Source organism: Salmo salar, chromosome ssa09 (assembly GCF_905237065.1).
Source record: "Salmo salar chromosome ssa09, Ssal_v3.1, whole genome shotgun sequence".
Classification (NCBI taxonomy): Eukaryota; Metazoa; Chordata; class Actinopteri; order Salmoniformes; family Salmonidae; genus Salmo; species Salmo salar.
In genome coordinates, this window is record NC_059450.1 from 155462009 (window position 1) to 155486220 (window position 24212).

Below are 24212 nucleotides of genomic sequence, written 5' to 3' on the forward strand. Positions count from 1 at the left end.
TGCTTTATGCAACCGCTGTGACAGATTTCAAAAAAGCTTCACGGGGAAAGCACACTTTGCAATAATCTGAGTACGGCGCTCAGAAACATACACTAGGCAATACAGATACCTGCCATTTTGGAGTCATCTAAAATCATATATAGCATTATAAATATTCACTTACCTTTGATGATCTTCATCAGAAGGCACTTCCAGGAATCCCAGGTCCACAATAAATGTTGTTTTGTTCGATAAAGTCCATAATTTATGTCCAAATACCTCCTTGTTGTTTGCGCGTTCAGTAAGCTACTCCAAATGTAGGAAGCGCGCCCAAAAGTTTCACGACGAAAGTTTAAAAAAAGTTATATTTACGTTCGTTGAAACATGTCAAACGTTGTATAGCATCAATCTTTAGGGCCTTTTTAACATAAAACTTCAATAATATTCCAACCGGACGATTCAAATGTCTTGAAAAATGTTTTGGAACACAGCTACCTCATCACGTGAAAGCGCGCCAATGAACTCATGTCCTTTCCTGAGTCACCAACTTCCCGGCCTTCTTATTCCCTCTCTGTTCACTGCAAAAGCCTGAAACTAGGTTCTAAAGACTGTTGACATCTAGTGGAAGCCTTAGGAAGTGCAAAATGAACCCTAAGTCACTGTGTGTTAGATAGGCAATGACTTGAAAAGACTACAAGCACCATATTTCCCACTTCCTGGTTAGATTTTTCTCAGGTTTTTTCCTGTCATATGTTTTCTGTTATACTCACAGACATCATTTGAACAGTTTTAGAAACTTCAGAGTGTTTGCTATCCAAATCTACTAATAATATGCATATTCTAGTTCCTGGGCCCGAGTAGTAGGCCGTTTAATCTGGGTATGTTTTTCATCCGGCCGTGAAAATACTGCCCCCTACCCTAGAAAAGTTAAGGACAACAAAGTCAAGGTATTGGAGTGGCCATCACAAAGCCCTGGCCTCAATCCCATAGAAAATTGTGGGCAGAACTGAAAAAGCGTGTGCAGAGCAAGGAGGCCTACAAACCTGACTGTTATACCAGCTCTGTCGGGAGGAATGGGCCAAAATTCACCCAACTTATTGTGGGAAGCTTGTGGAAGGCTACCCGAAACGTTTGACCCAAGACAAACAATTTAAAGGCAATGCTACCAAATACTAATTGAGTGTTTTGTAAACTTCTGACCCACTGGGAATGTGATGAAAGAAATAAAAGCTGAAATAAATCATTCTCTCTACTATTATTCTGACATTTCACATTCTTAAAATAAAGTGGTGATCCTAACTGACCTAAGACAGGGAATTTTTACTGGGAGTAAATGTCAGGAACTGTGGAAAACTGAGATTAAATGTATTTGGCTAAGGTGTATGTAAACTTCCGACTTCAACTGTGTGTGTGTGTGTGTGTGTGTGTGTGTGTGTGTGTGTGTGTGTGTGTGTGTGTGTGTGTGTGTGTGTGTGTGTGTGTGTGTGTTTTATACATGCATACATACATGCATGCATGCATACATACATACATACATGCATGCATGCATGCATACATACATACATACATACATACATGCATGCATGCATACATACATACATACATGCATGCATGCATGCATGCATGCATGCATACATACATACATACGTGTGAGGTTATAGGTTATATATATAACCTAACATTCCCATCTAACCAATATATTAACCTGAGGTCACACACATATGTGGAATTCCTGCTTGCAAGTCATCTTATATCGTTGAGAGAATTTTTAAATCCTCTCAGTATGTTCGTGTCGAGATGATCCACTCGGATGCTTGGCAGGGGAATGTGACCCCATGTTACTATGTTACAAACACACACACACACACACACACACACACACACACACTGGGACTTCCATGCTCTTACAGAGATATAGAGCGTATGATGTGAGGCAGGTTGGCTTGTGTTTCTGTAACGTTAAAGTGGTGTTGAGACAGTGGGCAGGACTCTGTGTGTGTGTGTGTGTGTGTGTGTGTGTGTGTGTGTGTGTGTGTGTGTGTGTGTGTGTCTTTCTCACTAGTTCATTATTGTCCTCTTTCATTTCTTACTTTTAATGTCAATTGTTTTCATTTTATTATATTTCCTATTTATCTACCTGCATCATCATTGATTTGATGAGCGAGAGAGACCCCCCCGTCCCCCGTCTGTTTGCCAGGCGTCTTATTCCCTAGTGTAACCCCAGGGCCGGTTTTAGTGTTGCTATGCAAAGCTTCTTCTGGAAACATGTCATGTGTGTTGCAGCCCTGACTGGTTGTTTTCTGCAGCCATCATCTCTGACAAGGCAGCAGCCTGAGGACATCGCCGGTGCTATGACAACAATGCTTCAGCCCTTTCATTCATTCACAGTTCTATTTTGGATCTCTCGCTCGCTCTCTCGCACGATTTTGATAATTAACGGGTATCGGCCTATTTCTGCTCTGCCTTCATTATTTGGTGTTTTACGTTGTACAAAGAATATATATTTTTAATATTCTGCATGTAGAGTCTCAATTTGGTGTTTGTCACATTTTGTGAATTATTGGTTTGTGAGCGGACGCCAGATTTCACAACCATAAAGGTCAATGGGTTCTATAACTGATTTCAAGTATTTTTATCCAGATCCTAATTGGTATGTTGAATTCTATGTTCCTTTTGATGGCCCTTTGTAATTTGTCTCTCAGATCGTTCACAGCTTTGTGGAAGTTACCTGTGGTGTTGATGTTTAGGCCAAGTTATGTATAGTTTGTGTGCTCTAGGGCAACGATGTCTAGATGGAATATTTGTATTTGTGGTCCTGGCAACTGGACCTTTTATGGAACTCAAAATTATGGAATTTATGGAACTCAAAATTCTTCCTCGTTTGGGAAGAAACAAGCCTGAAACCTTGAACAAAGACTGTTGACATCTAGTGGAATCCATAGGAATTGCAATCTGGGAGCCGGATTTAACATTGACCCTATACGTTCTAATGGAAGAGCATGGGATCTAAAAAATAAATAAAATTGATTGGTTTTTCTTTGGATTTTGTTCAACCATATCAATTGTGTTATAGTCACATGCATTATTTTAACATTTCTACAAACTTCAAAGTGTTTTCTATCCAATTATATGCATATCCTGGCTTCTGGGCCTGAGTAACAGGTAGTTTACTCTGGGCATGTCAGTCAGACAGGAAGTGGAGAAAATAGGGGCCTAACCTGATGAAGTTTTTGAGCAATTTCTGCATAGTGCATCTTTTAACTTGGCTAGCCTTTTCCCTAACCCTTTAACCTAACCCCTAACCTCAATCCTAACCTCTAGGGCAAGGTAACGTTACCATGTTAGTGTTAGCCACCTAGCTAAAGTTAGCATCAATAAATCGGAATTTGTAACATATCATACGTTTCAAATTCGTAACACATCAAACGAAATGGATGATGGACATCCACAAATGAATACATACCATACGGAACGTACCATATCACTCTAATTAAAGTTTACCATGTTACGTCTACCCCTGTGTCCAGGTTGAAATTTGATGCTTCCCACGAGGGAGCTTCTGAGGCAATTAAACAGGAGAACGACGCAGGATGGATTTATAAGAAGGGAATAGACATTCCTGCTGGCACGACAGTCACTTCTCAGTCTGAGGGGAGGGATCAGAGGAGGGGGAGGGATCAGAGGAGGGGGAGGGATCAGAGGAGGGGGAGGGATCAGAGAAGGGGGGAGGGATCAGAGGAGGGGGAGGGATCAGAGGAGGGGGGAGGGATCAGAGAAGGGGGGAGGGATCAGAGAAGGGGGGAGGGATCAGAGAAGGGGGAGGGATCAGAGGAGGGAGGGATCAGAGAAGGGGGGAGGGATCAGAGAAGGAGGGATGAGGGATCGGGAAAGAGGGGAGGGATCAGGAAGGATGTAAGGGAGGGCGGGATCAGATCAGAGAGAGGGATCAGAGAACGAGGGGGGGAGGGATCAGGGAAGGAGGGCGGGATCAGGGAAGGAGGGAGGGATCAGGGAAGGAGGGATCAGAGAGAGAGGGAGGGAGGGATCAAAGAACCAGCGAAGGAGAGAGGGATGTGAGAGTGAGTGAGGAGAGAGTTTTACAAACAGCCACACCCCCTTCCTCTCTCCCTGCTGTATTCTACCCCCCAGTTCCTCAAATCAGCCTGGCAGGCAACGCACACACACACACACGCGGCACACAGCAGCAGCAGCCAGTCAGTCACACTATACCGCCTCAGTCTTCCCTCGGCACAGTTGAGAGGAGTGTCAGGATTCTGGAGCCGCCAGAATGGAGCGTGTAATGTCTCCAGTGATGTGGTGATTTTCTCTGAATCTGAGCAGTCGGTCTGAGGATAGTTAGGAAGCACACTGGCTCTGTCTGCGTTGTTGCAGCAAGGTAAGGAGAACTAATTTCCATTTGCTGTGTGTGTGTGTGTGTGTGTGTGTGTGTGTGTGTGTGTGTGTGTGTGTGTCTAAAATGTTTTAGTGTAGCATGCAGTGTCTGTGTGTGTTCCTGAGATAGCTGCAGAGGCAAATGGCTCCTTGGTTTTAAATCCTTTTCCCTCTTAAAGGAGGTGTGAAGAAACCAAACCTCGTCTCTCACAACTAAGCAAGCAAAACGATGTCCACTTTTTGCTATAGTTGAAGTCGGAAGTTTACATACACTTAGGTTAGAGTCATTAAAACCCGTTTTTCAACCACTCCACAAATTTCTTGTTAACAAACTATAGTTTTGGCAAGTCGGTGAGGACATCTACATCAATTTTTCCAACAATTGTTTACAGACAGATTATTTCACTTATAATTCACTGTACCACAATTCCAGTGGGTCAGAAGTTTACATACAGTAAGTTGACTGTGCCTTTTAAACAGCTTGGAAAATTCCAGAAAATGATGTCATGGCTTTAGAAGCTTCTGATAGGCTAATTGACATCATTTGAGTCAATTGGAGGTGTACCTGTGGATGTATTTCAAGGCCTAACTTCAAACTCAGTGCCTCTTTGATTGACATTTGGGGAAATCAAAAGAAATCAGCCAAGACCTCAGAAAATAAATTGTAGACCTCCACAAGTCTGGTTCATCCTTGGGAGCAATTTCCAAATGCCTGAAGGTACCACGTTCATCTGTACAAACAATAGTATGCACATTTAAACACCATGGGACCACGGAGCCATCATACCGCTCAGGAAGGAGACGCATTCTGTCTCCTGGAGATGAACGTACTTTGGTGCGAAAAGTGCAACTCAATCCCAGAAGAACAGCAAAGGACCTTGTGAAGATGCTGGAGGAAACGGGTACAAAAGTATCTATATCCACAGTAAAGCGAGTCCTATATCGACATAACCTGAAAGGCCACTCAGCAAGGAAGAAGCCACTGCTCCAAAACCGCCATAAAAAAGCCAGACTACGGTTTGCAACTGCACATGGGGACAAAGATTGTGCTTTTTGGAGAAATGTCCTCTGGTCTGATGAAACAAAAATAGAACAGTTTGGCCATAATGACCATCGTTATGTTTGGAGGAAAAAGGGGGAGGCTTGCAAGCCGAAGAACACCATCCCAACCGTGAAGCATGGGGGTGGCAGCATCATGTTGTGGGGGTGCTTTGCTGCAGGAGGGACTGGTGCACTTCACAAAATAGATGGCATCGTGAGGAAGGGAAATTTATGTGGATATATTGAAGCAGCATCTCAAGACATCAATCAGGAAGTTAAAGCTTGGTCGCAAATGGGTCTTCCAAATGGACAATGACCCCAAGCATACTTCCACAGTTGTGGAAAAATGGCTTAAGGACAACAAAGTCAAGGTATTGGAGTGGCCATCACAAAGCCCTGACCTCAATCCCATAGAAAATCTATGGGCATAACTGAAACCGCGTGTGCGAGCAAGGAGACCTACAAACCTGACTCAGTTACACCAGCTCTGTCGGGAGGAATGGGCCAAAATTCACACAACTTATTGTGGGAAGCTTGTGGAAGGCTACCTGAAACGTTTGACCCAAGACAAACAATTGAAAGGCAATGCTACCAAATACTAATTGAGTGTTTGTAAACTTGTGACCCACTGGGAATGTGATGAAAGAAATAAAAGCTGAAATAAATCATTCTCTCTACTATTATTCTGACATTTCACATTCTTAAAATAAAGTGGTGATCCTAACTGACCTAAAACAGGGAATTTTTACTAGGATTAAATGTCAGGAATTGTGAAAAACTGAGTTGAAATGTATTTGGCTAAGGTGTATGTAAACTTCTGACTTCAACTGTACATCCTTACTAGTCTCCAGTGACTTCAACTGTATGTTGCCATTCATATTTTTTCACAATACTGTACAATTAATTTGGTTGTGATAGTAGCTATATGTAAAAGTTAGCATGAGGGACTGACTAGTCTGATGGTTCCTCCGTCCTCAGTTTCTGGACTTGTCTCTGTGATTTTCCGCTGTTTGTTGCTACTTGGCTATCTGCCAAACTTTTTACTTTTTAATACATTTTCTAACGTCTTAGATTTTTCCTCGCTCTACTTTTTTCATTCAACTTTTTTTTTTTTACCCCGGACGTTTTATCTGGACATGGTGGACCTGTACATAGCCCATCTGTAAATAGCCCATCCAACTACCTCATCCCCATATTGTTATTTATTATTCTTTTTTTGCTCCTTTGCACCCCAGTATTTCTACTTGCACATTCATCTTCTGCACATCTATCACTCCAGTGTTTAATTGCTAAATTGTAATTATTTTGCCACTGTGGCCTATTTATTGCCTTACCTCCCTTATCTTACCTCATTTGCACACCATGTATATAGACTTTTTTTTCTCTTGTGTTATTGACTGTATGTTTTGTTTATTCCATGTGTAATTCTGTGTTGTTGTTTGTGTCGAACTGCTTTGCTTTATCTTGGCCAGGTCGCAGTTGTAAATGAGAACTTGTTCTCAAAATTAGCCTACCTGGTTAAATAAAGGACTTGTTCTCAACTGGCCTACCTGGTTAAATAAAGGACTTGTTCTCAACTGGCCTACCTGGTTAAATAAAGGACTTGTTCTCAAAATTAGCCTACCTGGTTAAATAAAGGACTTGTTCTCAACTGGCCTACCTGGTTAAATAAAGGACTTGTTCTCAAAACTAGCCTACCTGGTTAAATAAAGGTGAAATAAATAAGTGTCCTGGGAAAATGGGGCCGAAGGACTGTAGGTTTGTTGAATCTCAATCTATTTAAACCCAGGTTGCTTCTGTGTCTTTTTGTGCTAAAGGAAGCCCAGATCAGGGTGAGAATGGGTCATCTGCTGCCTGTCATAGTTATGGAAATGTAGCCTAGCAACAGTCATCCTAGAACTTAGCAGGACACGAGGTCAAGGGGTAGTAGGGCTCTGGTTTCAACTCTCAGAGCTGACCAGGACTAGGACTAGCTGAGAAGAGAGGATTTGGGTGGATGATTTTTAGCTACTCTGATATTCAGTGATGAGAGTAAAAAATAAAAATAAAAGTTTTATCTGGTAGTCTTGGCTCTAAAGGTAGTGTGGGTGGGTGATGGGTGATTATGGCCTAAAAATCATATCTCTATTATTTTTTTAAAATATATATATACAAACACACACACACACACGTTTTGTGTGTAGGTCAATAACACTGTATGGTAAATTCTTCCTGGACTAAATATAGGCCTTCCACAACCTGGTTGTTTGCAATAATCACTGATCTGGCTTTCAAGTCTATGAAAATACTATTTTTGTTACAAATTTAACCAGAACCATGTACAAGGCACATCCACGAATAAATGACCAACTTCTTGTAGCAGGAATTATACAAAATAAAAACATAGGGTCTCATAAACAATCTCTAAAGCACAAGTCCATGTGTTAGTGAGTAGCCAACTAATCTTTTATATTTAAAGTCTAGCCAACTTATCTTTATATTTAGTCTAGCCAACTTGGATCTGTCACAGTGACCCTGTGACAACAATTGTGGACCCCTTGTGGCCCCCCTAAATGTGGAGTATGAAATAATTTTTACCTAACACATTTTTGCTATTGTTCTTTTTTTACATCCGTTATTAGACAGTGGCAACGATGATGATTATGAACATGGTCTTTTACCTGCTAACGGCAGTGAAGAAAACGATATGACAACAATAACGTCTAATGTAACTGGCCCCTCTAACAGTACAACTGGCCCCAACTTGGCCCCCTCCCCCAGATGAAATGGCCTAGAACCACCACTGGTTGTTCACATGTCGTTCATCATAAAAGGGGCTTATTGGAGCTGGAGTGCTGTGTGCTTTAAACAATGTACATTTTGTTGATTGCGAGGCATAAAATGATGATTATATATTCATATTCATGCATATAGAAATGTTATTTTTTTTTCTCCCATCATTCTTCATCATTGATCGTTGATAATACAGTTTCTTTTTTTGTAGAGTTTAGTCACATCATTTCTGAAATTTGCAGTAAGTCAAATGTCCAGCCAGACTTATTAGTGAGTGACTAGGACTGTGTGTGTGAGTGACTAGGTCTGTGTGTGTGAGTGACTAGGACTGTGTGTGTGAGTGACTAGGACTGTGTGTGTGAGTGACTAGGACTGTGTGTGTGAGTGACTAGGACTGTGTGTGTGAGTGACTAGGACTGTGTGTGTGAGTGACTAGGACTGTGTGTGTGAGTGACTAGGACTGTGTGTGTGAGTGAGTGACTAGGACTGTGTGTGTGAGTGAGTGACTAGGACTGTGTGTGTGAGTGAGTGACTAGGACTGTGTGTGTGAGTGACTAGGACTGTGTGTGTCAGTGACTAGGACTGTGTGTGTGAGTGACTAGGACTGTGTGTGTGAGTGACTAGGACTGTGTGTGTGAGTGACTAGGACTGTGTGTGTGAGTGACTAGGACTGTGTGTGTGAGTGACTAGGACTGTGTGTGTGAGTGACTAGGACTGTGTGTGTGAGTGACTAGGACTGTGTGTGTGAGTGACTAGGACTGTGTGTGTGAGTGACTAGGACTGTGTGTGTGAGTGACTAGGACTGTGTGTGTGAGTGACTAGGACTGTGTGTGTGAGTGACTAGGACTGTGTGTGTGAGTGACTAGGACTGTGTGTGTCAGTGACTAGGACTGTGTGTGTCAGTGACTAGGACTGTGTGTGTGAGTGACTAGGACTGTGTGTGTGAGTGACTAGGACTGTGTGTGTGAGTGACTAGGACTGTGTGTGTGAGTGACTAGGACTGTGTGTGTGAGTGACTAGGACTGTGTGTGTGAGTGAGTGACTAGGACTGTGTGTGTGAGTGAGTGACTAGGACTGTGTGTGTGAGTGAGTGACTAGGACTGTGTGTGTGAGTGACTAGGACTGTGTGTGTGAGTGACTAGGACTGTGTGTGTGAGTGACTAGGACTGTGTGTGTGAGTGACTAGGACTGTGTGTGTGAGTGACTAGGACTGTGTGTGTGAGTGACTAGGACTGTGTGTGTGTATGATTGTTTGAGACCAGCACAGCCCAGATGTTTCTGTTCCTCCACAGCTTTGTGTGTGTGTGTGTGTGTGTGTGTGTGTGTGTGTGTGTGTGTGTGTGTGTGTGTGTGTGTGTGTGTGTAGTGTGTGTGTGTGGTGTGTGGTGTGTAGTGTGTAGTGTGTAGTGTGTGTGTGTAGTGTGTAGTGTGTGTGTGTGTGTGTAGTGTGTAGTGTGTGTGTGTGTGTGTGTGTGTGTGTGTGTGTGTGTGTGGTGTGTAGTGTGTGTGTGTGTGTGTGTGTGTGGTGTGTAGTGTGTAGTGTGTAGTGTGTGTAGTGTGTGTGTGTGTGTGTGGTGTGTAGTTTGTGTGTAGTGTGTGTGTGTGTGTGTGTGTGTGTGTGTGTGCCAAGACCCAGATGGGTCACGCCTCAATGCACAGGGGGCTGGAGGGAAGGAAGATTAGGGGAGTGGAGGGGTTTCCTGGAGTTATGGCGTCCGCATGCTTCCCATCCCAAACATTTCGGGTACAGTTTGATCTCCTCTGCCAAAATGTCAGATTTCTTGAGTTATCTGAAAAGAAATTCAGACTATTTTGAGGAAGTGTATACTGGCTTCGGCGCCTCAAGATGTCTTTTTTTCTCGTTTTTCAAGCGAATGGCTTTTAAGAGAGTATGCAAGCACTCTCATTTTGGTTCGCCTTGCCGAGATTGGAGCATGCTGACGCCTTTGGGGTTAACTCCTGGGGGGTTAACTCCTGGGGGGGTTAACTCCTGGGGTGGTTGGGGTTAACTCCTGGGGGGGTTAACTCCTGGGGGGGTTAACTCCTGGGGGGTTAACTCCTGGGGGGGTTGGGGTTAACTCCTGGGGGGTTGGGGTTAAGTCCTGGGGGGTTGGGGTTAACTCCTGGGGGGTTGGGGTTAACTCCTGGGGGGGATTGGGGTTAACTCCTGGGGGGTTAACTCCTGGGGGGAAGGGGTTAACTCCTGGGGGGTGGGGTTAACTCCTGGGGGGGTTAACTCCTGGGGGGGTTTAACTCCTGGGGGGTTAACTCCTGGGGGGAGGGGGGGTTAACTCCTGGGAGGGAGGGGGGTTAACTCCTGGGGGTTGGGGTTAACTCCTGGGGGGGTTGGGGGTTAACTCCTGAGGGGGTTGGGGTTAACTCCTGGGAGGGAGGGGGGGTTGGGGGTTAACTCCTGAGGGGGTTGGGGTTAACTCCTGGGGGGGAGGGGGGGTTAACTCCTGGAGTGCTGTGGTGGTTGTGGATGCAGAGGAGAATTTAGACTGTCATGTTTGTCTCCCATGGGGTTTGAGTTAGCTCCAGTGGACTTTGTGGTGATGGAGAGGAGGGTGCATGGGGTGGGTATCTCCCCAGGGGTAGGGTTAGTTCCTGGGGGTGCTGTGGTGGAGACGTGGGTGTTTAGTGGGACCCAAGGCTTCACGGCGGGCCTGTTCTGGAGATGTAGAGATCTGGAGATCAGATCTGATTTGGATCAGTAGACTCGGCCGCATATTCTGTACAGATCACATCTGAGCTGTCTGTATATATCAAATCTGATCTGTATGGGTCAGGACTGATCTGTATAGATGCACAACTAGTACGGTCAGAGAATTCTGGGCTTTCTTTTTAAAAAAATATAATTTTCTGGGATTTCTTTTTGTATTTGATGTGAACTCTGCATAGTTGTGGAAGAGCTTGTAAGTAAGCATTTCACTGTAAGGTTTTACACCGGTTATATACCGTGCACGTGACAAACAAACCGTGCACGTGATTTGAAAGCCATATTTTCTTCTCTGAAGAAGACCGTCTCTGTCTCTGATGTCCTTTCTCATGTGTGGGTCATATGTGGAAACTTGCCGTCTCGACTCTCACGTCAAGGACTCAAATGAAACCCTATTGGTGGACTTTGTCACCAGCTTTAAGGTCATTGTCAGTAGAGTTTACACTCCTGCCTGCACTGGTCATCACAGCTTCAATAGAGGACGTCCGCTCGGTTTGCCTCGGTTCAGCTACCTTGAAGATCGAGTGTCTTTTTAACAGTTTTTACCGTCACCCTGTTTTAAAATGTATTCAACCTCTTTATTCCCTGCTTCAGATTGATATGAGGGGTTGACAGGAAGTGGAAAGGGGTCTGTCCCAAACAGCAGGGCTCTGGTCATATGTGATGCACTACAGGGTGTTTGGAGTCTTTTAATTGATTGTGTGTCTGAGTGTTTTTTTTTGAGTGTTACATAAAGAAACAGCCAAGCCACATCGCATAGCAGAGCATCAGCTTGATATTGAAAAGCTCGCTGACCTGGAACACATTGATCGCTTTGCTGGAAGGAGACTCTAATCACGGCGGATTAACAGAAAACACATTCTCAATACATCACCACGGTTCTTTTAGCTGCTGCTAACTGTCCTTGGCTCTGTTGTCATGTTGTCTAGCCAATCCGTGGTCAGCTTTGTGTCCAGTCTTGTAGCCAGCAAAGGAATGAAGTCCGTAGTTAAGGGATGTTTTTAAATGCCTGGACCAGACAGACAGGCAGGGAGGCCACTAGCTGCCACACGAATGATTAGGAAGTGAAAGACAGCCTGCCAGCGTCTTGGCCTCAGCCTGCCAGCGTCTTGGCCTTTATTTGTCAGAGTTTGCAGGCCCACCCACTGGGGAGCCAGACCCAGCCATTTTCCCACAAAAGGGCTTTATTACAGACAGAAATACTCCTCAGCACCCCCTCTCCTCCTCCATCCTCAGATGTTCCCACAGGTGAAGAAGCCGGATGTGGAGGTCCTGGGCTGGCGTGGTTACATGTGGTCTATGGTTGTGAGGCCGGTTGGCCGTACTGACAAATTCTCTAAAATGACATTGGAGGCTGCTAATGGTAGAGAAATTAACTTTAAATGATTTGGGAACAGCTCTGTGGGCGATCCTGCAGTCAGCATGCCAATTACATGCTCCCTCAACTTGAGACATCTGTGGCATTGCGTTGTGTGACAAAACTGCACATTTTAAAGTGGCCTTGTATTGTCCCCCAGCACAAGGTACAGCTGTGTAATGATCATGCTGTTTAATCAGCTTCTTGATATGCCACACCTGTCAGGTGGATGGATTATCTTGGCAAAGGAGAAATGCTCACTAACAGGGATGGAAACAAATTTCTGCACAAAGTTTGAGAGAAATAAGCTTTTTGTCCGTGTGGAACATTTCTGGGATCTTTTATTTCAGCGCATGAAACATGGGACCAACACTTTACATGTTGCGTTTTTTAAAATATTTTTGTTCAATGTATATTTAAACTTACTTTCAATGATAGTCGTAATGACATCAAGTCTGTTGTCAGGATATACAATCATCAGACAGAATTCTGCCTTCCAGAATCCACCTTTACTCACCTATAAAACCATCCAGAAATGTTTTCTTCCTGTTGGTTAAATCAGATGAAGTCAGAGAGAGAGAAAAGAGGCCTTCCATAGAAGGATGTTTCCCCTGTAGATCCTGTAGCTCCATAGAAGGATGTTTCCCCTGTAGATCATGTAGCTCCATAGAAGGATGTTTCCCCTGTAGATCCTGTAGCTCCATAGAAGGATGTTTCCCCTGTAGATCATGTAGCTCCATAAGGATGTTTCCCCTGTAGATCCTGTAGCACCATAAGGATGTTTTCCCTGTAGATCCTGTAGCTCCATAGAAGGATGTTTCCCCTGTAGATCCTGTAGCTCCATAGAAGGATGTTTCCCCTGTAGATCATATCGCACCATAAGGATGTTTCCCCTGTAGATAATGTAGCACCATAAGGATGTTTCCCCTGTAGATCATATCGCACCATAAGGATGTTTCCCTGTAGATCATATCGCACCATAAGGATGTTTCCCTGTAGATCATATAGCACCATAAGGATGTTTCCCCTGTAGATCATGTAGCACCATAAGGATGTTTCCCCTGTAGATCATGTAGCACCATAAGGATGTTTCCCCTGTAGATCATGTACCACCATAAGGATGTTTCCCCTGTAGATAATGTAGCACCATAAGGATGTTTCCCCTGTAGATCCTGTAGCACCATAAGGATGTTTCCCCTGTAGATCCTGTAGCTCCATAGAAGGATGTTTCCCCTGTAGATCCTGTAGCACCATAAGGATGTTTCCCCTGTAGATCATATAGCACCATAAGGATGTTTCCCCTGTAGATCCTGTAGCTCCATAGAAGGATGTTTCAACCGTAGATCATGTAGCACCATAAGGATGTTTCCCCTGTAGATCCTGTAGCTCCATAGAAGGATGTTTCCCCTGTAGATCATGTACCACCATAAGGATGTTTCCCCTGTAGATCCTGTAGCTCCATAGAAGGATGTTTCCCCTGTAGATCCTGTAGCTCCATAAGGATGTTTCCCCTGTAGATCATGTAGCTCCATAGAAGGATGTTTCCCTGTAGATCCTGTAGCTCCATAGAAGGATGTTTCCCCTGTAGATCATATAGCACCATAAGGATGTTTCCCCTGTAGATCCTGTAGCACCATAAGGATGTTTCCCCTGTAGATCATGTAGCTCCATAGAAGGATGTTTCCCTGTAGATCCTGTAGCTCCATAGAAGGATGTTTCCCTGTAGATCCTGTAGCTCCATAGAAGGATGTTTCCCCTGTAGATCATATAGCACCATAAGGATGTTTCCCCTGTAGATCCTGTAGCACCATAAGGATGTTTCCCCTGTAGATCATATCGCACCATAAGGATGTTTCCCCTGTAGATCCTGTAGCACCATAAGGATGTTTCCCCTGTAGATCATATCGCACCATAAGGATGTTTCCCCTGTAGATCATATAGCACCATAAGGATGTTTCCCCTGTAGATCATGTAGCACCATAAGGACATGTTGTAACGTTGCATGACCTCAGACTTTTACGACCTATGAGATAAAGTCATGTGTAACTTGCACTGCTAAAGGAATTATTTCTTCCAGAAAAGCCATGTGGATACGTCCAATTAAATTCTCTATCTCCACACGGTTTAAACAAAGAACTAGATTTCACCTCCTGCCTATAAGCCAAATTTCGACTGTTTTTACAAGAACACTGTCCATATCAGATTTTTCATATCGTTTATGAGTTAACCCCGCATTATAATGAACAGCCCAAGACTGATGTCCTTTGTAGTATGCTATCTCATGAATTTATATAATGTATCCAAGTGAGCAGACACCAAAGTCAATTGATTCATGAATTGCCCTTTGTTCCCATACCCTATAATTCCGTTTTTTTTTGTGACTAACTTGTAGACCAGAAAAGCCACACCCCTGATTAGAAGTACCTGCTGCTCATTGGTTGTTCCCTACAAAATACTGTTTTAAAATAAATTGTATCTACACACTATAGAAGGCTGAAAAACCAAAACGTCTCTTTACGCTATCCCTCAGCCTATCGGTGTCTTGGCCTCAGCCTATCGGTGTCTTGGCCTCAGCCTACCGGTGTCTTGGCCTCAGCCTACCGGTGTCTTGGCCTCAGCCTACCGGTGTCTTGGCCTCAGCCTACCGGTGTCTTGGCCTCAGCCTATCGGTGTCTTGGCCTCAGCCTACCGGTGTCTTGGCCTCAGCCTATCGGTGTCTTGGCCTCAGCCTATCGGTGTCTTGACCTCAGCCTATCGGTGTCTTGGCCTCAGCCTATCGGTGTCTTGGCCTCAGCCTATCGGGTGTCTTGACCTCAGCCTACCGGTGTCTTGGCCTCAGCCTACCGGTGTCTTGGCCTCAGCCTATCGGTGTCTTGGCCTCAGCCTATCGGTGTCTTGGCCTCAGCCTACCGGTGTCTTGGCCTCAGCCTACCGGTGTCTTGGCCTCAGCCTACCGGTGTCTTGGCCTCAGCCTATCGGTGTCTTGGCCTCAGCCTACCGGTGTCTTGGCCTCAGCCTACCGGTGTCTTGGCCTCAGCCTACCGGTGTCTTGGCCTCAGCCTACCGGTGTCTTGGCCTCAGCCTATCGGTGTCTTGGCCTCAGCCTACCGGTGTCTTGGCCTCAGCCTACCGGTGCCTTGGCCTCAGCCTACCGGTGTCTTGGCCTCAGCCTACCGGTGTCTTGGCCTCAGCCTACCGGTGTCTTGGCCTCAGCCTACCGGTGTCTTGGCCTTCGGTGTCTTGGCCTCAGCCTATCAGTGTCTTGGCCTCTTGTGTGAAAATCCACTGTGACACAGAGCTACAGGGGTGGGCAACTCCAGTCCTCGAGAACCTGATTTGGTGTTCTACTCTTCTTTTTTTTTTTTAAATGTTATTTATTATTTTTTCCTCCATCCCGAGCATACACAGCTGATTCATCAAATTGCATTCTAAACTGAAGATGATGATGAGGTGATTATTGGAGTCAGGTGTGTTAGCTGGGGGCCTGGGGCAAAACTGTGACACCAATCAGGCCCTCGAGGACTGGAATTGCCCACCCCTGTACCCCCATCCTGTGCTACCTGATGCTAATAGATAATGTTAATGCTAATAGATGTGAGGTGTCCTATGCTAGATGCTAATAGCTGCTAATGCTAATAGACGTTAGGTATTTTTTGGGGGTATTTTATTAGGATCCCATTAGCAGTTGCTAAAACAGCAGCTAATCTTCCTGAAACATGTCACAATACAGAACATGAATAGACAAGAACAGCTCAAGTACAGAAAAACAGCCTACATATCAATACATAGACTAAATATCTAGGTCCAATAGGGAAGAGGCGTTGTGCCGCGAGGTGTTGCTTTATCTGATTTTTGAAACCAGGTTTTGCTGTTCATTTGAGCAATATGAGATGGAAGGGAGTTCCATGCAATAAGGGCTCTATATTTACATTTACATTTAAGTCATTTAGCAGACGCTCTTATCCAGAGCGATATATAATACTGTACGCTTTCTGGAATTTATTCTGGATTTGGGGACTATGAAAAGACCCCTGGTGGCATGTCTGGTGGGATAAGTGTGTGTGTCAGAGCTGTGTGTAAGTTGACTATGCAAACAAGTTGGTATTTTCAACACATGAATGTTTCTTAGAAAAATAAGTGATACAGTCTCTCCTCAACTCATAGGCAAGAGTATTTATATTTGCCCTCTGATTACAATGAAGAGCAAAACATGCTGCTCTGTTCTGGACCAGCTGCAGCTTAAGTAGGTCTTTCTTAGCAGCACTGGACCACACGACAGGACAATAATCAAGATAAGACAACTAGCGCCTGCAGAACTTGCTTTTTGGAGTGTGGTGTCAAAAAGCAGAGCATCTCTTTATTACAGCTAGACCTCTCTCCGTCTTTATAACCATTTATAACTATATGTTTTGACCATGACAGTTTACAATCTAAGGTAACGCCAAGTAATTTAGTCTCCTCAACTTGTTCAACAGCCACACCATTCATTGTCCTATGATAGATGCTAGTAGACGTGAGGTGTCCTATGCTAATAGCGGCTAATGCTAATAGATGTGAGTTGTCCTATTTTTAGATGCCAATAGCTGCTAATGCTAGTAGATGTGAGGTGTTCTATGCTAGATGCTAATGGCTGCTAATGCTAATAGACGTGAGGTGTCCTATTCAATAAACCTGTATTCATCCCTCAATTCATAATTGCTTACTTTTTAACTCTGCAGTGTTGGGAAAGGGCTCGTAAGTAAGCATATCATGGTAAAGTCTACACCTGTTCGGCGCATGTGACAAAGTTTGATTTGAATTTGATTTGAGTGGCAGTGATGGAGGGCGACGCTCATAGCTCGGAGGTATCCTATGGTTGTTGCTAATGCTCATAGCTCGGAGGTATCCTATGGTTGTTGCTAATGCTCATAGCTCGGAGGAATCCTATGGTTGTTGCTAATGCTCATAGCTCGGAGGTATCCTATGCTTGATGCTAATGCTCATAGCTGTGAGGTACAGTTTGAAGTCGAAGTTTACAAACACCTTAGCCAAATACATTTAAACTCAGTTTTTCACAATTCCTGACATTTAATCCTAGTACAAATTCCTTGTCTTAGGTCAGTTAAGATCACCACTTTATTTTAAGAATGTGAAATGTCAGAATTATAGTAGAGAGAGTGATTTATTTTTTATTTCACCTTTATTTAACCAGGTAGGCTAGTTGAGAACAAGTTCTCATTTGCAACTGCGACCTTGCCAAGATAAAGCATAGCAATTCGAGACATACAACAACAGTTACACATGGAATAAACAAAACATACAGTCAATAATAGAGTAGAACAAAAGAAAACAAAAAGTCTATATACAGTAAGATAAGGGATTTAAGGCAAAGGAGGAATTGGCTTTGGGGGTGACCAGTGAGATATACCTGCTGGAGCGCGTGCTACGGGTGGGTGCTGCTATGGTGACCAGTGAGCTGAGATAAGGCCGGGCTTTACCTAGCAGAGACTTGTAGATAGTATGACGAGTATGAAGCGAGGGCCAACCAACAAGAGCGTACAGGTCGCAATGGTGGGTAGTATATGGGGCTTTGGTGACAAAACGGATGGCTCTGTGATAGACTGCATCCAGTTTGTTGAGTAGAGTGTTGGAGGCTATTTTATAGGTGACATCACCGAAGTTGAGGATCGGTTTTTGAGGGTCCAGATTGTCAAGCCCGGCTGATTTGTAGGGGTCCAGATTTTGCAGCTCTTTCAGAACATCAGCTATCTGGATTTGGGTGAAGGAGAAATGGTGGGGGCTTTGGCGGGTTGCTGTGAAGGGTGCCGGGCAGTTGACCGGGGTAGGGGTAGCCAGGTGGAAAGCATGGCCAGCCGTAGAGAAATGCTTATTGAAATTCTCAATTATAGTGGATTTATCGGTGGTGACAGTGTTTCCTAGCCTCAGAGCAGTGGGCAGCTGGGAGGAGGTGCTCTTATTCTCCATGGACTTTACAGTGTCCCAGAACTTTTTTGAGTTAGTACTACAGGATGCAAATTTCTGTTTGAAAAAGATAGCCTTAGCTTTCCTAACTGCCTGTGTATATTTGTTCCTAACTTCCCTGAAAAGTTGCATATCACGGGGGCTATTCGATGCTAACGCAGAATTCCACAGGATGTTTTTGTGCTGGTCGAGGGCAGACAGGTCTGGAGTGAAACCGAGGACTATATCTATTCCTAGTTCTACATTTTTTGAATGGAGCATGCTTATTTAAGATGGTGAGGAAGGCACTTTTAAAGAATAGCCAGGCATCATCTACTGACGGGATGAGGTCAATGTCATTCCAGGATACCCCGGCCAGGTCGGTTAGAGATTTCAGCTTTTATTTATTTGATCACATTCCCAGTGGTTCAGAAGTTTACATACACTCAATTAGTATTTAGTAGCATTGCCTTTACATTGTTTAACTTGGGTCAAATGTTTCGGGTAGCCTTCCACAAGCTTCCCACAATAAGTTGGGTGAATTTTGGCCCATTCCTCCTGACAGAGCTGGTGTAACTGAGTCAGGTTTCTAGGCCTCCTTGCTTGCACACGCTTTTTCAGTTCTGCCCACAAATATTCTATAGGATTGAGGTCAGGGCTTTGTGATGGCCACTGTCTGTGTGTCTATCTGTCTCTGTCTGTCTGTCATACAGGTTTTACCAAAAACACTCAGACTTTTCTGTTTCCATCTACGCGGGCCGGCACTCGTGTGTCACTGGGCCATGGCTCCGGCAGACCTGCTCTCACTTGGGGCCAAAGCCAGGCCACTGGTCCTTTTCAGCTTGCATTTACATAACAATGGCTAACAGAAGTTTTAACACCTTCTCACAAAGCAACTGTTTTCATTATGCAGACGTTGTTGATTCTGCTCTTCACAAGTCCTCACTCGGAAAACAATTTCCCTAGTATAACATAAGGGTTTATATACTGGTGCAGGGGTTCCAAAACTTTTTCACTGAGGGGGGGGGACCTTCCTTCCTTCCTTCCTTCCTTCCTTCCTTCCTTCCTTCCTTCCTTCCTTCCTTCCTTCCTTCCTTCCTTCCTTCCTTCCTTCCTTCCTTCCTTCCTTCCTTCCTTCCTTCCTTCCTTCCAGCCTTCTTGAACATCTCGCGCCCCCCACGCGCCATGTCTATTTCTATGGCCACCAACACTGTTCCTGTCACACTGTTCCATTCACACCCCTCTTGTTGTTGGAGAGAAAAACGTTGCAGGTTTAAAGCTTATTTCCTGTAGTTCAACACATTTTGCCATGTCTAATGTTTATTCATATGATTTTTCAAGTACATTTTTATTTGTATTTTTTTAAATCTATGGGCTAAAAACACCTACATAAAATAATTAAAAAAAAAATGTTAGCTGACGTGTGCTGGTTGATCTGGACATTTCATGTTATAAATCTCTCTCTGTAAGGTCTGTAATGACGGACATGACAAGAGGAACTGATGATACCCAATATGGAAATTATACCTTGTACATTCTACTATTACAATTTTCAAGAGTAAGACTGAGTTCCTTAAATGTATTTTTTTTTTTTGGGGGGGGGGGGGGGATACCAACTGTCATTGACGTGTTTAAAGTTGATCTAGAGGGATATATATCAAAGAAAACACAGTAGTTCACTTCATAAAGTCTAAAACAGCGTCTTTTTGTTTAACCTAATTTTTAAAGCTTCAAAGGTGGAAGACGAGAGACCATTTATCTGTTTGACACCGTAATGGGGATGAAGCTGTGGATCTGGAATTCAGCAGCTGCTCTTTCATCTGAGCACTGTGTATTTTAGGACTTTGTTATCTAAACATACAGTAGGCATTCTTCAGGACAGAAGTGCTGTTTCCAGGGAGTGGGAATCGCTGTTGTTTGTCCCTGGTATACAATTCCCCCACCTAGTCCTCGCTCCCTTTTCCCAGACCACCTACAACTCACTCCCTTCCCCCTCCCATCCCCACCTACAACTCACTCCCTTCCCCCTCCCATCCCCACCTACAACTCACTCCCTTCCCCCTCCCATCCCCCCCCCAAGCCACAGCTCCATCCAGAGTCGCATACAGCTCATTTGGGCTACCAGTGTCTCTCTCCATTCCCCTACAGTTTCTGGGGAGGTGCTGGTGCTGGGGCTTGGGTTGTCTCTTGACAGGATTGGGTAGTGCTGGGGCCGTGTCTTGACGGGATTGGGTAGTGCTGGGGCCGTGTCTTGACGGGATTGGGTAGTGCTGGGGCCGTGTCTTGACGGGATTGGGTAGTGCTGGGGCCGTGTCTTGACGGGATTGGGTAGTGCTGGGGCCGTGTCTTGACGGGATTGGGATTGGATGGTGCTGGGGTTTAGCTTGGCTTGACGGGATTGGGATTGGATGGTGCTGGGGCTTGGCTTGACGGGATTGGGATTGGGTGGTGCTGGGGCTTGGCTTGACGGGATTGGGATTGGGTGGTGCTGGGGCTTGGCTTGACGGGATTGGGATTGGGTGGTGCTGGGGCTTGGCTTGACGGGATTGGGATTGGGTGGTGCTGGGGCTTGGCTTGACTTGACGGGATTGGGATTGGGTGGTGCTGGGGCTTGGCTTGACGGGATTGGGATTGGATGGTGCTGGGGTTTAGCTTGGCTTGACGGGATTGGGATTGGATGGTGCTGGGGCTTGGCTTGACGGGATTGGGATTGGGTGGTGCTGGGGCTTGGCTTGACGGGATTGGGATTGGATGGTGCTGGGGCTTGGCTTGACGGGATTGGGATTGGGTGGTGCTGGGGCTTGGCTTGACGGGATTGGGTGGTGCTGGGGCTTGGCTTGACGGGATTGGGATTGGGTGGTGCTGGGGCTTGGCTTGACGGGATTGGGATTGGGTGGTGCTGGGGCTTGGCTTGACGGGATTGGGATTGGGTGGTGCTGGGGCTTGGCTTGACGGGATTGGGATTGGGTGGTGCTGGGGCTTGGCTTGACGGGATTGGGATTGGATGGCGCTGGGGCTTGGCTTGACGGGATTGGGATTGGGTGGTGCTGGGGCTTGGCTTGACGGGATTGGGTGGTGCTGGGGCTTGGCTTGACGGGATTGGGATTGGGTGGTGCTGGGGCTTGGCTTGACTTGACGGGATTGGGATTGGGTGGTGCTGGGGCTTGGCTTGACGGGATTGGGATTGGGTGGTGCTGGGGCTTGGCTTGACGGGATTGGGTGGTGCTGGGGCTTGGCTTGACGGGATTGGGATTGGATGGTGCTGGGTTTTGGCTTGACAGGATTGGGATTGGATGGTGCTGGGGCTTGGCTTGACGGGATTGGGATTGGGTGGTGCTGGGGCTTGGCTTGACGGGATTGGGTGGTGCTGGGGCTTGGCTTGACGGGATTGGGATTGGATGGTGCTGGGGCTTGGCTTGACGGGATTGGGATTGGGTGGTGCTGGGGCTTGGCTTGACGGGATTGGGTGGTGCTGGGGCTTGGCTTGACGGGATTGGGATTGGATGGTGCTGGGGCTTGGCTTGACGGGATTGGGATTGGATGGTGCTGGGGCTTGGCTTGACGGGATTGGGATTGGGTGGTGCTGGGGCTTGGCTTGACGGGATTGGGATTGGATGGTGCTGGGGCTTGGCTTGTCTCTTGACAGGACTGGGAGTGGGTAGTGTTGGGACATTTTGTGAAGTTTTTGTGGTTTCTGTACATGGTTCTGGCCACAGTATTTCCTTACTATTAGACCCATGGTTGGTGATTTTCCAATATATTTGATCCGAAAACGATGCACACTGCCTGCATCTCAGTTGAGTATGGCCATATGCTTTACATTGGATTTAATTTGAGCACTCGTCAATCTTTGCTCTTCCTGGCCTGCGTTAAAGGTCTCCATCACAAGGAGGTGACATGATGTTGGCAGTATTGTGACATATTGTCCATGAAGAAATCTATCCTCATAAATTTATATGACAGCATGTAATTTAAAACATTTCCAGAATCAAATGAAAAACACCCAGCCCAGCCGTGTTCAGTTAGTTAGTCAGTATGCAGCAGTTTAGCATACTACCAATCCTGATATGAATTATGAATGAAACCTAATTGGTTTCCATCAGGCAGGCTGTTCCAATGGTCCTCGCTACATTCAGCTAGGATAGTGCCCAAAAGGGCTCCTTATTCCCTATATAGTGCACTACTTTTAAATAGGGGGGAAAAAAATCCTGATTTTTTATTCCTACAGTAAGAGAGAAGAAACATCCTGGAGTACATGTAGTCTCAGTCTATTTGTGTTGTTATGCCAAGTCCTTGTCACTCCATTGTCATGCCAAGTCCTTGTCACTTATTGTCATGCCAAACATTGAGTAATGGAGGTCACTAGAAAGAGCACCAACCTCTCTCTGAATAGCCTATAATAAATACAGAATCCATGTGAAATAGGATGGGACAAAAGAGAGCTGTATGGATATCTCTCCCTGTTGTCACACACTCCCCCTCTGGCCCAACAGGCTGTTGATGACCGTCATTCACGTTGCATGGTGAGAGGCCCAAATGGCACCCTATTCCCTATATAGTGCTCTGTCTGGTTGGATGGGGAGCGTCGCTGCACAGCTATATTCAGGTCTCTCCAGAGATGTTCGATTGGGTTCAAGTCCGGGCCACTCAAGGACATTCAGAGACTTGTCCCGAAGCCACTCCTGCGTTGTCTTGGCTGTGTGCTTAGGGTCGTTGTCCTGTTGGAAGGTGAACCTTCACCCCAGTCTGAGGTCCTGAGCGCTTTGGAGCAGGTTTTCATCAAGGATCTCTCTGTACTTTGCTCCGTTCATCTTCCCTCGATCCTGACTAGTCTCCCAGTCCCTGCCACTGAAAAACATCCCCAGAGCATGATGCTGCCACCACCATGCTTCACCGTAGGGATGGTGCCTGTTTCCTCCAGATGTGATGCTTGGCATTCGGGCCAAAGAGTTAAATCTTGGTTTCATCAGACCAGAGAATATTGTTTCTCATCTTCTGGGACTCTTTAGGTGCCTTTTGGCAAACTCCAAGTGGGCTGTCATGTGCCTTTTACTGAGGAGTGGCTTCCGTCTGGCCACTCTACCATAAAGGCCTGATTGGTGGAGTGTTGCAGAGATGGTTGTCCTCCTGGAAGGTTCTCTCATCTCCACAGAGGAGCTCTGTCAGAGTGACCATCGGATTCTTGGTCACCTCCCTGACCAAGGCCCTTCTCCCCTGATTGCTCAGTTTGGCCAGGCGGCCAGCTCTAGGAAGAGTCTTGGTGGTTCCAAACTTCTTCCATTTAAGAATGATGGAGGCCACTGTGTTCTTGGGGTCCTTCAATGCGGCAGACATTTTTTGGTACCCTTCCCCAGATCTGTGTCTCGACACAATCCTGTCCCTGAGGTATCTGGAAAATTCCTTCGACCTCATGGCTTGGTTTTTGCTCTGACATGCACTTTCAACTGTGGGACCTTTTTATATAGACAGGTGTGTGCTTTTCCAAATCATGTCCAATCAATTAAATTTACCACAGGTGGACTCCAGTCAAGTTGTAGAAACATCTCAAAGATGATCAATGGAAACAGGATGCACCTGAGCTCAATTTGGAGTGTCATAGCAAAGGGTCTGAATACTTATGTAAATACATGAAATATGTTTTTTACACATTTTCAAAAATGTGTCATTATGGGGTATTGTGTGTAGATTGCTGAGGATTTTTCTTTATTTAATCCATTTTAGAATAAGGCTGTAATGTAACAAAATGTGGAAAAAGTCAAGGGGTCTGAATACTTTCCGAAGGCACTGTAGACCTTAATCTTCTGCAAAAACACACTCATTACACATTGTTGGCGAAGCAAGCGAAAACCAAAGATGAAGGGGAGTTAAGTATCTTTGATAGAAAGATGAAAGGGAGTGGGCTAGATGAATCAGCTAGATAGATCTATAATGTAGACTAGATGAATCAGATAGTTAGATATATAATGTAGGCTAGATGAATCAGCTAGTTAGATATATAATGTAGGCTAGATG

General features: G+C 45.2%; 2 protein-coding genes across 2 annotated transcripts in view; one reads left to right on the plus strand and one right to left on the minus strand.

The window, feature by feature from the left end:
• Positions 1-4150: 4150 nt before the first annotated feature.
• LOC106613327 (rho guanine nucleotide exchange factor TIAM1) overlaps positions 4151-24212 on the plus strand; it is a 150444-nt gene continuing 130382 nt past the window's right edge. Inside the window, exon 1 of the mRNA XM_045724874.1 lies at positions 4151-4375. The gene's annotated coding sequence lies outside the window, so the exon portion shown is untranslated. The remainder of the gene's footprint in view (positions 4376-24212) is intronic.
• LOC123724109 (vegetative cell wall protein gp1-like) lies at positions 20248-21873 on the minus strand. Its single transcript, XM_045687050.1, has one exon. It carries the CDS (start codon positions 21871-21873, stop codon positions 20248-20250), a length of 1626 nt encoding a protein of 541 aa, XP_045543006.1.

Excerpts from the sequence above, each read along its gene's own strand:
- LOC123724109 (XM_045687050.1), bottom strand. The coding sequence starts at position 21,873 with ATGTCCCAACACTACCCACTCCCAGTCCTGTCAAGAGACAAGCCAAGC.